At 40.8% G+C, this 15503-nt stretch overlaps 1 protein-coding gene across 1 annotated transcript; it reads left to right on the top strand.

Moving 5' to 3' along the window:
• Positions 1 to 11096: 11096 nt before the first annotated feature.
• LOC104092570 (PHD finger protein ALFIN-LIKE 4-like) lies at positions 11097 to 15163 on the top strand. Its single transcript, XM_009598199.3, has 5 exons — positions 11097 to 11266; positions 11378 to 11410; positions 12372 to 12600; positions 14203 to 14338; positions 14657 to 15163. Exons 1-5 carry the CDS (start codon positions 11155 to 11157, stop codon positions 14939 to 14941), a joined length of 795 nt encoding a protein of 264 aa, XP_009596494.1. The 5' UTR covers positions 11097 to 11154; the 3' UTR covers positions 14942 to 15163.
• The last annotated feature ends 340 nt before the right edge of the window (positions 15164 to 15503 follow it).

Raw genomic sequence — 15503 nt, 5'->3', positions numbered from 1 at the left:
AAATCATGATTGAGCATAAGATAGAAATTAGCAAATAATTCAATAAGTACGTGACCTCTGTGGTTCCCAACAGTACTATCACATAGCCTAAGCATGATTTAGATTCAAATTTCTTCAACACATACAGAGCATATAGCTAACAATAAATTATTCAACTATACAATTTCCACGGAACGGTACAAGTCCCAATTCCCTCGGTGCACGCCCACACGTCAGTCACCTAGCACGTGTGTCACCTCCAAAATAATCGCATGACATAAAATTCGGGGTTTCATACCCTCAGGACCAGATTTATAACTGTTACTTACCTCAAAACATGAAATTCTTTACTCTGCTATGCCTTTGCCTTGCAAATCGGCCTCCGAATGCCTCAAATCTAGTCACAAATAATTCGTTTCAGTCAATAAAATTTATTGGAATTAATTTCATAATATAATACTAATTTTCCATAAAAATCCAAAATTTAGCTCAAAAATCGCCCGTGGGGCCCACGTCTCGGAACCCGACAAAAGTTACAAAATCCGGAAGCCCATTCAACCACGAGTCTAACCATACCAATTTTACCAAAATCCGACCTCAACTCAACCCTCAAATTTACAAATCTTATTTCCAAATTTCTAAGTTTCAATCTCCGATTTACACCTCAAAATCATGTAATATAGTCGGATTATTCAATGATAATTTAATATTATGGAGTAGAAATGATCACAAGGGACTTACCTCAAGTTTTCCTTGAAAATCTATCAAAAATCGCCTCTCCTCAAGCTCCAATTTGTCAAAAATGGCGAATGGGACGAAGTCCGTGCTTTATAATTCTGCCGAGACTGCCTTGGTTTTGCCTCGATCTTGGCCTTCGATTTTGGCCTTCGATCGAGATCCTCAATCCCGGGTCTCGATCCTGGGCCTCAATCCTGGGCATCGATCATGGCCCTCGACCCTGGCCTTCGATCATGTCTTCGACCCTGGTCCTCGACCATGCCTTCGATCGCGGCCCTCGGCCCTGAGATCGATCGTGGCGTTGATCCTGATCCTCGACCCTGCCTTCGATCGTGGCCCTTGACTCTGGGCTCGATTTATTTGAGCTCGATTCTGGCAGAAGAAATTTCCAACAGAAGGAAATTGCAGCAGTTGTTGTAGTTCAATTTTTGATCCGTTAACCATCCAAAACTCACCCGAGGCCCTCGGGACCTCAACCAAATATACCAACAAGTCCTAAAATATCATACAAACTTAGTTGAGTCTTCAAATCACATCCAACAACACTAAAAACACGAATCCCACATAGATTCAAGCCTAATGAACTTTGAAACTTTCCGTTTCTACAAACAACGTCGAAACCTATCAAATCACGTCCGATTGACCTCAATTTTTGCACACAAGTCATAAATGACATAACAGACCTATTAAAATTTTCAGAATCAGATTTCGACCCCGATATAAAAAAGTCAACCCCCCGGTCAAATATCCCAAAAATTTAACTTTCGGCATTTCATGCCTAATTCCTCTACGGACCTCCAAAAATATTTTCGGACACAATCCTAAGTCCAAAATCACCATACGGAGCTATTGGAATCATCAAAATTCAAATCCGAGGTCGTTTACACATAGGTCCATATCCGATCCTCTTTTCTAACTTAAATTTTCAATTATGAGACTAAGTATCTCATTTCATTCTGAATTCCTTCCGGACCCGAACCAACTAACCCGATAAGTCATAAATCAATTGCAAGGCATAAATTGAGTAGTAATTGGGGGACCGGAGTTATAATATTCAAAACGACCAGTCGGGTCGTTATATTCTCCCCCTCTTAAACAAACGTTCGTCCTCGAACGGGTTTAGAATAATACCTGGAGTCTCAAATAAGTGTGGATATTTGTTCCGCATCTCCTGCTCAATCTCCCTAGTTTCTTCTCCGACTGGCTGGCCTCTCCACTGCACCTTCACTGATGCTATGTTCTTTAACCTTAGCTTTCGAACCTACTGGTCTAAAATACCCACCTGCTCCACATCATAAGTCAAATTACCGTTCAGTTGTACTGTACTGAAATCCAGAATGTGAGACGGATCCCCGACATACTTTCGGAGCATAGATACATGGAACACTGGATGAACACCTGATAGACTAGGTGGCAAAGCAAGTTCATAAGACACCTCCCCAATTTTCTTAAGTATCTCAAAAGGCCCAATATATCGAGGGCTCAACTTGCCTTTCTTCCCGAACCTCAACACACCCTTCATGGGTGAAATATTGAGCACAACCTTCTCCCCAACCATGTGAACAACATCACGAACCTTCCTGTCAGCATAACTCTTCTGTCTAGACTGTGCCACGCGAAGCCGTTCCTGAATCACCTTGACCTTCTCTAAAGCATCCTGAACCAAGTCAGTACTCAATATTCTAACCACACTAGGATCAAACCAACCCACCGGAGACCGACACCGTCTCTCATATAAAGCTTCATACGGAGCCATCTGAATGCTTGACTGGTAGCTATTATTATAAGCAAACTCCGCGAGTGGCAGAAATTGATCCCCAAGAACCCCCAAAATTGATGACACAAGAGCGTAGCATATTCTCCAATATCTGAATAGTGCGCTCGGACTGTCCATCCGTCTGAGGGTGAAATACTGTACTCAACTGAACCCATGTGCCCAATTCTCGTTGCACTGCCCTCCAAAACTGTGAGCTAAACTGCGTACCCCGATCTGAAATAATAGACACCGGCACACCGTGTAGGCTAACAATCTCGCAAATATAAATCCCAGCCAATCGCTCCGAAGAATAATTAGTACCGACTGAAATAAAATGCGCAGATTTGGTCAACCGATCTACTATCACCCAAACAGCATCAAACTTTCTCAAAGTCCGTGGGAGCCCAAGTACGAAGTCCATGGTAATACGCTCCCACTTCCATTCCGAAATTTCAAGTTTCTGAAGCAATCCTCCTGGCCTCTGATGTTCATACTTTACCTGTTGACAATTTAAACACCGAGATACAAACCCAACTATATCTTTCTTCATCCACCTCCACCAATAGTGTTGCCTCAAATCTTGATACATCTTTGCAGCGCCTGGATGAAAAGAGTATCGCGAACTATGAGCTTCCTGGAGAATCAGCTCACGTAAACCACCTACATTAGGCACATATAGCATGCCCTGCATCCGTAATACACCGTCATCTCCAATAGTGACTTTCTTGGCATCACCATGCTGAACCATGTCCTTAAGGACAAGCAGATGTGGATCATCATACTGGCGCTCTCTGATGCGATCATATAAAGAAGACCGAGAAACCACACAGGCCAAAACTCGATTCGGCTCGGAAATATCCAATCTAACAAACTGATTAGCCAACGCCTGAACATCCAAGGCTAAAGGCCTCTCTGCTACCGGTAAGTATGCAAAGCTTCCCAAACTCTCCGCCTTACGACTCAAGACATCGGCTACCACGTTGGCCTTTCCGGGATGATAGAGAATGGTGATATCATAATCCTTAAGCAGCTCTAACCACATTCGTTGTCGCAAGTTAAGATCCTTCTGTTTAAACAAATGTTGTAGACTCCGATGATCGGTATATACCTCATACTGGACACCGTAGAAGTAATGCCGCCAAATTTTTAAGGCATGAACAATAGCTGCTAACTCAAGATCGTGGACAGGATAATTCTTCTCATGTACCTTTAACTGTCTGGATGCATAGGCAATCACCCTACCGTCTTGCATCAACACTGTGCCGAGACCAATACGCGACGCGTCACACACAGTATAAGACTCTGAACCTGTAGGCAACACCAATACTGGAGTTGTAGTCAAAGCTGTTTTGAGCTTCTGAAAGCTCTCTTCACACTCATCCGACCACCTGAACGGAGCACCTTCCTGGGTTAATTTATTCATAGGCGATGCAATAGGCGAGAATCCCTCCACAAAACGACGATAATAACCAAGCAAGCTGAGAAAACTTTGAATCTCAGTATCTGAAAATGGTCTGGGCCAATTCTGAACTGCCTCTATTTTCTTCGGATCCATCTTAATTCCTTCACTGGACACTATATGTCCCAAGAATGCCACTGAACTAAGCCAGAACTCACATATAGAGAATTTGGCATAAAGTTTTTCCACCCTCAGCCTCTGTAATACAATACCCAAGTGTTGTGCATGTTCCTCCTAGCTACGTGAGTACACCAGAATATAATCAATAAATACCACTATAAATAAATCAAGATATGGCTGGAATACACTATTCATCAAATGCATAAATGTTGTTGGGGCATTGGTTAGCCCAAAAGACATCACAAGAAATTCATAGTGGCCATAACGAGTTTTGAATGCCGTCTTCAGAATATCCGAATCCTGAATCTTCAACTGGTGATGCCCAGATCTCAAATCAATTTTAGAAAACACCCTCGCTCCCTGAAGTTGATCAAATAAATCATCAATACATGGCAATGGATATTTATTTTTGATTGTAACTTTGTTCAACTGCCTATAATCGATGCACATCCGCATAGTACCATCTTTCTTCTTTACAAACAGAACCGGTGTACCCCAAGGTGACACACTAGGCCTAATAAACCCCTTTTCAAGGAGTTCCTGAAGTTGCTCTTTCAATTCTTTTAACTCAGGTGGTGCCATACAATATGGAGGAATAGAAATAGGCTGAGTGCCCTGCACTAAGTCAATACCGAAATCAATATCCCTGTCGGGTGGCATACCCGGCAGGTCTACAGGAAATATATCCGGAAAGTCTCGCACGATCGGTACTGAATCAATAATAGGAGGATCAGCATCAACATCTCTCACAAAGGCCAAATATGACAGACATCCCTTTCCAACCATACGTTGGGCCTTCAAATAAGAAATTACCCTGCTAGGAACAAAATTTAGAGAACCTCTCCATTCAACCTTTGGCAACCCCGGCATCGTCAACGTCACGATTTTTGCGTGACAGTCCAGAATAACATGACATGGAGACAACCAACCCATACCCAGGATTACATCGAAATCTACCATACCAAGTAATAAGAGATCAACTCTAGTCTCCAGTTCCCCAATAGTTACCACACACGACCGATACATACGATCCACAGTAATAATATCACCCACAGATAGATACACAAACAGGTGAAACTAAGGACTCACAGGGCATGTCCAGATAATGAGCAAAATATGATGATACATATGAATAAGTGGAACCAGGGTCAAATAATATAGAAGCCTCCTTATGGCACACTGAAACAATACCTGTGATCACTGCATCTGAAGCAACAACATCTGGCCTGGCAGAAAAAGCATAGAATCGGGCCCGACCGCCACCTGACCGGCCTCCCCCTCTTGGGCGTCCCCTAGCTGCCTGACCCCCACCTCGAGCTGGCTGGGCGGGTGGTGTAACTACTGGTGCTGGTGTCGTTGGTCGAGAACTCTGTTGTGGAGCCCCACTCAACAACCTAGGACAATCTCTCTTGAAATGACCCAGTTCTCCTCACTCAAAATAACCCCTCCTCTGACGGAACTGCTGCTCCTAATAACTCAAAAAATTACCTGTAGAAGCCTGAGCGGACGAGGCATGATGAGAACTCTGCGCTGGTAGTGCACTGAATGAAAAATGGCATGAGTGAGCACTGTAAGAACCGTGGCTAGATGATGCACCACGATGAGCTAGACGACCCGCCTGAGCGTGTCTGTAAGAACGGTCCCTACCGCGGTAAAACTGATCCCCGGAAGAAACACCGCTGAAATAATCGGAATCCCGAGGCCTCTTAGCCTCCCTCTCAACCCGCTCCTGGCTACGAACCATCTCAATCTAACGAGCAATGTCAACAACCTCGTCAAAAGTAGCACCAGACACTCTCTCTCTAGTCATGAGTAATCGCAGCTGAAAAGTGAGGCCATCTATGAATCTCCTGATCCTTTCCCTGTCTGTGGGAATCAACCAGATAGCATAACGGGCCAATTCTGAAAATCTCATCTCATATTGTGTCACAGACATATCGCCCTAACGAAGCTGCTCGAACTTCCTGCGCAGCTCCTCTCTACAGGACTGAGGCACGAACTTCTCCAAGAATAGACCGGAGAACTGCTGCCAGGTAAGGGGTGCTGCACTGACCGACCTACACCTCTCGTAAGACTCCCACCATCTGAAGGCAGCCCCAGAAAACTGAAAAGTAATGAATGAGACCCCACTGGTCTCTAGAATACCCGTTGTCAGAAGCATCCGCTGACACTTATCTAGAAAACCCTGGGAATCCTCTGACTCAGCACTGCTAAAAGGTGGAGGTCGAAGCCTATCAAATCTCTCAAGTCTTATTTGCTCATCATCTGCCATAACAGGAATTACCGGGGCCTGAGCAGCTGCAACCGGCTGAGCTGGTAGTGCCCCCGGTATTTGAAGACCTTGTACTACCTGGTTTGGAGTACGTGCAATAGGGGTATGAGTACCTCCCCCGGCCTGAGAAGTGGCAGGTGCGGCCTGAGCCGAAATCACCTGAGCAAGACCAGTGCAGGCTGCCAATATCTGGGCCAAAGTCTCTTGAAGGCCTGGAATCTCAATGGGCATAACTGGTGCCTGAGTTGATCATGTCGGCTCAGCTATATCCGGAATCTGCTCCTGAGCTGGAGCAACTGGTGGTTCTACAGGTGCTGGCTCAACTGTGGTACGAGCTACACCTCTACCTCTACCTCTACCTCGGCCTCTACCACGGCCCCGAACTCTCGCGGCCCTAACTAGTGGCACTGGTGGCTGACCGTCCGATCCAGTAGTACGTGTCCTCACCATCTGTGAGAGAATAGAATAGCAGAAATTTAGTTTCCAGAATCAACAAATTCACACGACAAAATACAAAAAAGTGTAATTTTTCTAAGGGTTCTGCAGCCTCTCGAAGATAAGTACAGACGTCTCCATACCGATCCGCAAGACTCCACTAAACCTGCTCATGACTCCTGAGACCTATGTAACCTAGGCTCTGATACCAATTTATCATGATCCAAAATCCCAACCTGTCGTGATGGCGCCTATCTCGATACTAGGCAAGCCGATAATCTCGTTAAATCACAATTTCTCTTAAGTTTGAAAATACAATAATTTAATACAATACAAAATCTCACAAATACTCACATGAACACTCCCCAAAATCTGGTGTCACTGAGAACATGAGCATCTAATATGAATACAAGTCTGGAAAATACGGTCTATAATAGTCTGAGACCAAATACAGTAAACAAGGAGATAGAGAAGGAGAGACAAGGTCTGCGGAACACGGCAACTACCTCAAAATCTCCTGAAAATCAACTGCGTGAAATGATCAACACCCGATATGTCCGAGAACACCTGGATCTGCACACAAAGTGCAAGGTGTAGTATGAGTACAACCAACTCAGCAAGTAACAATAATAACTAAGGAACTGAAAATAATGACGAGCTATACAATTATAGTTCACTTTCAGTAATTCCAGCAAAGAATAGACATGCTTTCAAATCCGGCAGTTTAAGTCAATTCAATTTTATACAGTTTAGGTTCGTATAATCCGTATATAAAATCTTTCAGAGATTTCACAACAATGACAGATAGCAACCAAGTGCAACAACAAATGCAAAGCAAGTACAGCCTCTCAGGCAACAGTCACTCAACTCATCACAAAAACTCAACCACTCGGCTCTCAGCCCTCAGCACTCACACTCAATGGGTACCCGCGCTCACTGGGGGTGTGTACGGACTCCGGAGGGGCTCCAACAGCCCAAGTGCCATAATTTGCACGGACAACTCACGTGCTATAATATCCTGCACGGACAACTCACGTGCCATAATATCCTTACCTCACCGACAGGCGCTCGGCCTTACTCAGTCCTTAACCTCTCTAGTATCTCGGACTCTTAGAAATCACAAAGACCAGCCCAAACAAAGATAACATAATGCATCAACAAATATCAAGAAAGACTGAGGTATGATACGCAAGTAAAATCATGACTGAGCATAAGATAGAAATTAGCAAATAATTCAATAAGTACGTGACCTCTGTGGTTCCCAACAGTACTATCACATAGCCTAAGCATGATTTACAGTCAAATTTCTTCAACACATACAGAGCATATAGCTAACAATAATTTATTCAACTGTACAATTTCCACGGAACGGTACAAGTCCCAATTCCCTCGGTGCACGCCCACACGTCAGTCACCTAGCACGTGCGTCACCTCCAAAATAATCGCATGACACAAAATTCGGGGTTTCATACCCTCAGGGCCAGATTTATAACTGTTACTTACCTCAAAACGTGAAATTATTTACTCTGTTATGCCTTTGCCTCGCAAATCGGCCTTTGAATGCCTCGAATCTAGTCACAAATAATTCGTTTCAGTCAATAAAATTTATTGGAATTAATTCCATAAGATAATACTAATTTTCCATAAAAATCCAAAATTTAGCTCAAAAATCGCCCGTGGGGCCTACGTCTCGGAACCCGACAAAAGTTATAAAATCCGGAAGCCCATTCAACCACGAGTCTAACCATACCAATTTTACCAAAATCCAACCTCAACTCAACCCTCAAATCTACAAATCTTATATCGAAATTTCTAAGTTCCAATCTCTGATTTACACCTCAAAATCATGTAATCTAGTCGGATTATTCAATAATAATTCAATATTATGGAGTAGAAATGATCACAAGGGACTTACCTCAAGTTTTTCTTGAAAATCTATCAAAAATTACCTCTCCTCAAGCTCCAATTTGTCAAAAATGGCGAATGGGACGAAGTCCGTGCTTTATAATTCTGCCGAGACTGCCTTGGTTTTGCCTCGATCTTGGCCATCGATTTTGGCCTTCGATCGAGGTCCTCGATCCTGGGCCTCGATCATGGCCCTCGACCCTGGCCTTCGATCATGTCTTCGACCATGCCTTCGATCGCGGCCCTCGACCCTGGGCTCGATCGTGGCTTCGATCCTGATCCTAGACCCTGCCTTCGATCCTGATCCTCGACCCTGCCTTTGATCGTGGCCCTCGACCCTGGGCTCTATCGTGGCCCTTGACTCTGGGCTCGATTTATTTGGGCTCGATTCTGGCAGAAAAAATTTCCAACAGAAGGAAATTGCAACAGTTGTTATAGTTCAATTTTTGATCCGTTAACCATCCGAAACTCACCCGAGGCCCTCGGGACCTCAACCAAATATACCAACAAGTCCTAAAATATCATACGAACTTAGTTGAGTTTTCAAATCACATCCAACAACACTAAAAACATGAATCACACATAGATTCAAGCCTGATGAACTTTGTAACCTTCCGTTTCTACAAACAACGCCGAAACATATCAAATCACGTCCGATTGACCTCAATTTTTGCACACAAGTCATAAATGACATAACAGACCTATTAAAATTTTCAGAATCGGATTTCGACCCCGATATAAAAAAGTCAACCCCCCGGTTAAACTTCCCAAAAATTCAACTTTCGGCATTTCAAGCCTAATTCCTCTACGGACCTCCAAAAATTTCTCCGGACACGCTCCTAAGTCCAAAATCACCATACGGAGCTATTGGAATCATCAAAATTCAAATCCGAGGTCGTTTACACATAGGTCCATATCCAGTCCACTTTTCTAACTTAAATTTTCAATTATGAGACTATCTCATTTCATTCCGAATTTCTTTCGGACCCGAACCAACTAACCTGATAAGTCATAAATCAATTGCAAGGCATAAATTGAGCAGTAATTGAGGGAACGGGGTTATAATATTCAAAACGACCGGTCGAGTCGTTATACTCGAATTCTCGCATTCATGTGTACATTATGTCAGCTGGCCTCACCACCAACTCTAGCTGATAAGTTGAGTTACCCTTTCTTTTTTTTCAAGAAATAGAATAGAATAAAGAATGAGATAGTTTATATCATATATCGATGTATGATCACTCCTTTCACCTAATTCTTTTTCTCTATTCATTTAATCTTTTAGGTATCTCTATTCTCGTTGATCACTTAAGCTTGCAATATTCAGTTCTTTTTAATTCTTATACTTTATAGAGTCAACTTCTCTTTTTTTTACTTCTTCATACTATTTGTCTATTCTGTCAAACAACAAAATAGTTTGAAATGCACATTCTTTTTTCATTCTTTCTTATGTTTTCTCTCATACTCTCACTTACTTCAAATATAAAATGAATTTTATTGAATATATTTACCACCTCTAAGTAAGATTTGACTTTAAACCACTAATTTTACTGAGCTATCCGAAGTTTGGAGTCCAATTTGAGTGGGTGTTTAAAGGAGTAAGGAAGCAAAGTGGTTAAACTTTGGCTTTAAATTGTATTTATTGAGGGTCTAATATCCTTTATCTTAATTTTTAGATAATCAAATTAGAGTTATTATGAATAGTTACTACCCTTGACCAGATGGTTAAGAATATTACGTATATATTATTAGGCGTCGTTTGGTTGGGGTTATAGAAAATATAATCTTCACATAAAAATCAGCATTAGTTTATACAATCTGTAATTGGAATTTGAGTAGATTTTTAATCTCCAAATAAAAATCATCATTAATTATTATTTTTTTTGCATAAGTTATTTGAACTTTTACGTACTATTTTATGCGGGATAGAACGCAAAAACAAAATTCGACAATATTAGTGATACATAGATTGAGAAATGTTAAACAACAAAATTAACCTTCATAATGATAAAAAAAACTCTTATTTTGTATAAAAGTAAACATATCTTAAACTATATATTGCATACTAAAATGTAATATATCTAACTAAATATTGAAGAATCCTTTTTACTAATTCCTGTATTATTAGTTTTTATATTAGATATTAGATATTAGATTTCCGGCATCATATTAGATTCCCTTCATCATAAGCCATGCATTACTATTCATAAACTTTAAATTGTGGATTGGTTGGGTCAATGTACACTCGGCACCAAATCCAAAACCAAGATATCCCAATATTATAATTCTATCTAAGATTTTGATATAGAAATAATATTAATGTTAGCTAATACCTCCAATTAATAAAATACAAGATTAATTTAATCCCAAAATTTATTGCGATAATCGGGCCCTACTTAAACTTGACAACCTCGTACACAAAGTCAAAACTGCTTGACTTACTTCTTTCTTCTCGTTTTTGCCGCCGCTGTAAAACAAATTGCATTAATAATGGAAGAAGGAGGAAAATTAGGAGGAGAACAGAACAATACCCTCAGTGTGAAAGATGTGTTTCAGGATTTCAAGGGCCGACGTGCTGCTCTTATTAAGGCTCTCACCACTGGTTTAATTTCCTCTCCTTTTCTTCTTCTTTCTTTTTATATTAAATTTCACTTTTGTCAATATGTTTATTTTTGCTGATTTATGTAATTGATTTATTTGTTTCGTTATTCAGAAGTGGAAGAATTTTTTAAGCAGTGTGATCCTGGTAAGTCCTTTTTTTTCCAGTTTTATATTAACAGCATCATTCTACATTGGTGATTATGTATACAATAAGAATGATTGCTTATCCTTGTATTTCAAAATATATTAAATATCACTTAAGAAATTAAAACAGAATATTCTCTGTTTAAACTATAACTTCATAAATTTTGAGATTCATGTTTTATGTAACCCTACAGAAACACCCTTTCTACTCCTCTGGGTAGGGGTGCCTACGCGCTGCCATACCCGGATCACACTTGTAGAATTTTACTGGGTTGTTGTTTTATGTAACCGTACCCAAAAAAACACGGTTTCTTTAGTGTTTCACAAGATTTTCTTCATGTTTGGTACAACCTTTCTCTTAGGAGAGGAAAATCATGTAGTCAACATTGCTTGTTTCTGTATTTTCTCTTTTTCATTAATTTGCCTAGATTCTTTGCATAATTACATAGTTGCTCACTCAAATCAGATGCAAAATTTGCACTTCAACTTTGATTATGCCCCTAAATCTTAATTTTTGGGGAGGCAATATTCAGAACTTCTCGTATATTGTTAATTAATGGTACATAAAAATTTCCATAAATTTCCCTCATGATAATATAGATCCACGTATGCATGTTCTCATGTCGACGCATTATTAGGAAATCTTTAACCCTCCTTGAAACAGAAGTAGAATCAAAGTTACAGTGTGTTTAGCTTAAACGAAACACTTCTAATCCTGAGTCGTTGCTCTTCGTTTGGAAGTGTTATTTAGGGTGGCTGATCAGGGTTATAACATTTAGGACTTTTCAATTTGAGATTTTGTTTATGGGGTTATAAGCTGCCTCGTCACCGCAACTCCCCTGCCCTCCTCTGAGTTTTATTACAGTCAATATGTTTAGTCAGTCGTATCTCGAGTTCCTTGTGACACAATACTCCTATTGCTTCTTGTTCATGATCAAATATGTCAACTGTTTCTTATGCAGAAAAGGAGAACTTGTGCTTGTTTGGACTCCCAAACGAGCAATGGGAGGTTAATATGCCTGCTGAAGAAGTACCACCAGAGCTTCCAGAGCCTGTTCTTGGTATTAACTTTGCTAGAGATGGGATGCAAGAAAAGGAATGGCTTTCCTTAGTTGCCGTCCACAGTGACGCTTGGTTGCTTTCTGTTGCCTTCTTTTATGCTGCTAGATTTGGATTTGATAAGTCCGACAGGTACTTCTTCTCAGTCAATTTCTTTTTTCCAGCTATTCTATGCTTGTAAAAGCAATTTTTTATGTTTCGCGATTCTTCCCTGCTCCAGTAGCTCATTGACATTTTCTTTGTATCAGCATTTTGTGTTGATTCTGCTTCTCAGTGCATTAATGTTTTTCCTTTCGTGTGGTTTTTCTCAAACAAAACATGCTTTCTGTTAAAAGCAGAAGTGATGCATCTGATTAATGAGTTTTTAGGTTGGTCATTCAGTTTAGATGCTTTTGGTGTTGAGCTAGCGATGCCTGGCATTATTACTAGCAAGAGAAGCTAAAAGTAGAAACCTTGGTTACTATCAGTTCTTTGCATTTTGCACCGCTGATGCATGCAACATTTTTCTCTTTGGTCTCTGTCCTTTATTTATTTATATTTGCTCCTTTGCCACTTTACTTTCGGGAAAGATCATTGAAAGTATCTTTTAGTCCGAATCCAAACACTTTACTGAGCTAAATTGGGAATGCTACCCTGTGAAATGAATTTCCTGCCCAAATCCCTAACTGCACCTCTAAAAGCTTAGGCCAAAAGAATGGAGGATGTTCAAGATCTTGATGTCGTTAATTAGTTATATAAGGTAATATATCCTTTTTACTACTTATAAAATGTTAACATTTGAATCGAAACCTATTGTTTCAGTGATTTTGTAAGAAGATGAAGAGGTTAAGAAGGAAAACTGCAGAGAGGACAGGATGCGAAGTGCAAAAAATAGGCATAGAAGAGGTGTGAAAAATGCAAAAAGCTTGTTGAGTATTGACTTGAACGCGAAGTGTATTATCTTGCACCTATAGAAATGAGCTGATACAACTCTAACAATAGGCATGGTTCTTTTTATTTTTATTTTTTATGATGACGTCATGACGGTGGTATCTAGGCTAGCTTGCGCGCACCTCGACTATTCTATACGGAAACCTGCTACCTCCCACCAGTATAGGTACTGGGTAACTATGCCACCAAAGCTTAGGCAGATGGAAAGAATTAACCTGAGACCTCATGGTTCTCCTCCCACTTCTGGGCCACACCCTTGGGTTAGTAGGTTTGGTTCTTAACAGGTTAATACGGTCCATCTAGCTTGGTTTATTTTCTGTATAGTTTGCTCCCAAATGAGTGTTAATCAATTGACGTCTGGGTGTTTTAATTTGTATGATCTATATATCACATGCTTGTCAAGCATACTTGCACTTAGCCGAGTCAACCAACTAACAGCAAACAGTATGCAATGTCAGTTATGTTCTTTGAAAAGCAACTCAAATTGAGGAATATGGAATTTCTTGGTTCAACTTGAATTCATTTCTGCATTTTGGTGTTTGTTGTATATGGAATCCTTCATACTGAATGTGATGTTAATAGGAAGCCTGTGTTCTAGATTTCTTCACATTACTTTGTGCGTAGAGGATAAGTACATTCGTATTTCTATTAACCTACCAGAGATTTGTGTCTTTTGCTAGAAAATCATACCAGATCAAATTGTGTCAACTGTGACTCAACGACGACAGCACTCATTGTGCTTTCACGTCTCGTGAAGTTTACTATGTTGCTTTCCATGATCATTAGTTGCCTTCTATTTTCCAGGAAGAGGCTCTTCAACATGATAAATGATCTGCCTACTGTATATGAAGTAGTGACTGGTGCTACAAAGAAGCAACAAAAAGAAAAATCTACAGTCTCTAACCATAGAAGCAACAAATCCAAGCCAAACTCCAAAAAGGTAAAGGATTATGTTCTCCAAGTATGCTTTATTTGCATGTCAGCTTTAGCATGATCTTTTATCTTATGTGATAACTTTTGTATGTGTTGTATTAGTTTGTTTACTTTTGAAGTTAATCTTCTGTCTGATTGCAAGCATCTGAATATCGAGCTTATGGTTCTTGTGACAGACCTTGACTAAGCGTCTGAATATCGAACTTTAAGTTATGATTTTCTGGTTTCTGGGCTTTTATAGTGTGTGATCTTTTGATTGTATTGCCACATGATGTCAACTTCTTTTTAAGCTATCGTCGATTTCTTTTCCGGTTGTAAAAAACAGAAGGCAGCAGAGTCTCAAGGAAAGTTTACAAAGTTGCTACAAAAATATGAAGAAGAAGAAGAAGAAGAAGAGGAGGGATTGGATGAGAAGGAGGACGAAGAGGTGCAAGGTGAGACACTATGCGGGGCATGTGGGGAGAAATATGCAGAGGATGAATTTTGGATATGTTGCGACATTTGTGAAATGTGGTTCCATGGCAAGTGTGTGAAGATCACCCCCGCCAGGGCAGAGTTCATTAAGCAATACAAATGTCCGCCTTGCAGCAACAAGAGAGCGCGGACCTAGTGTTTAGAATGTGGTGAATGTAGAGTTCTCCTGCTGTTAGATGCATCTGACTGTTTATGTTGGTCAGGCTATTCATTATATTTGGCTCTAAGTTGTGGGTCTCTAATTGGGTAGGCCTCATCTCTATGTATAGTTGGCTCTAACTAAGGGTCCTTATATGTTGGTTCTGTTTAAATTAACGGTAGTTCAGTTAAACTATGGTCCATATTTTACAATGTTTAATTTCTACCCGTTGTTGTCGAGGATTCTATCGGAAACAACCTCTCTACTTCGGAGGAGTAGGGGTAAGATCTACGTACACACTATCCTCTCCAGACCCAAGACCTCACTCGTGGGATTTCACTGGGTTGTTGTAGCAGGATAACAGACTCACTATTGTGATTAGCTCCCAATCCCTTTTGTCATTCTTTCTCTTACACTTGTGATCCGACCCTTCCCCGGACTCCGCGCATAGCGGGAACTTAGTGCACAGGGCTGCACATTTTTACACCTGTGATTGGCTGCTAGGCCGAGGATAAAACCAACGCTTAGTAAGTGGCAGTCTAACGACCCTTTGAATAGG

The sequence above is a fragment of the Nicotiana tomentosiformis genome, chromosome 3 (genome assembly GCF_000390325.3).
Source record: "Nicotiana tomentosiformis chromosome 3, ASM39032v3, whole genome shotgun sequence".
NCBI classification, from domain to species: Eukaryota; Viridiplantae; Streptophyta; class Magnoliopsida; order Solanales; family Solanaceae; genus Nicotiana; species Nicotiana tomentosiformis.
Note: the sequence above shows the minus strand (reverse complement) of the source record. Positions and strands in the feature narration are given on the sequence as shown.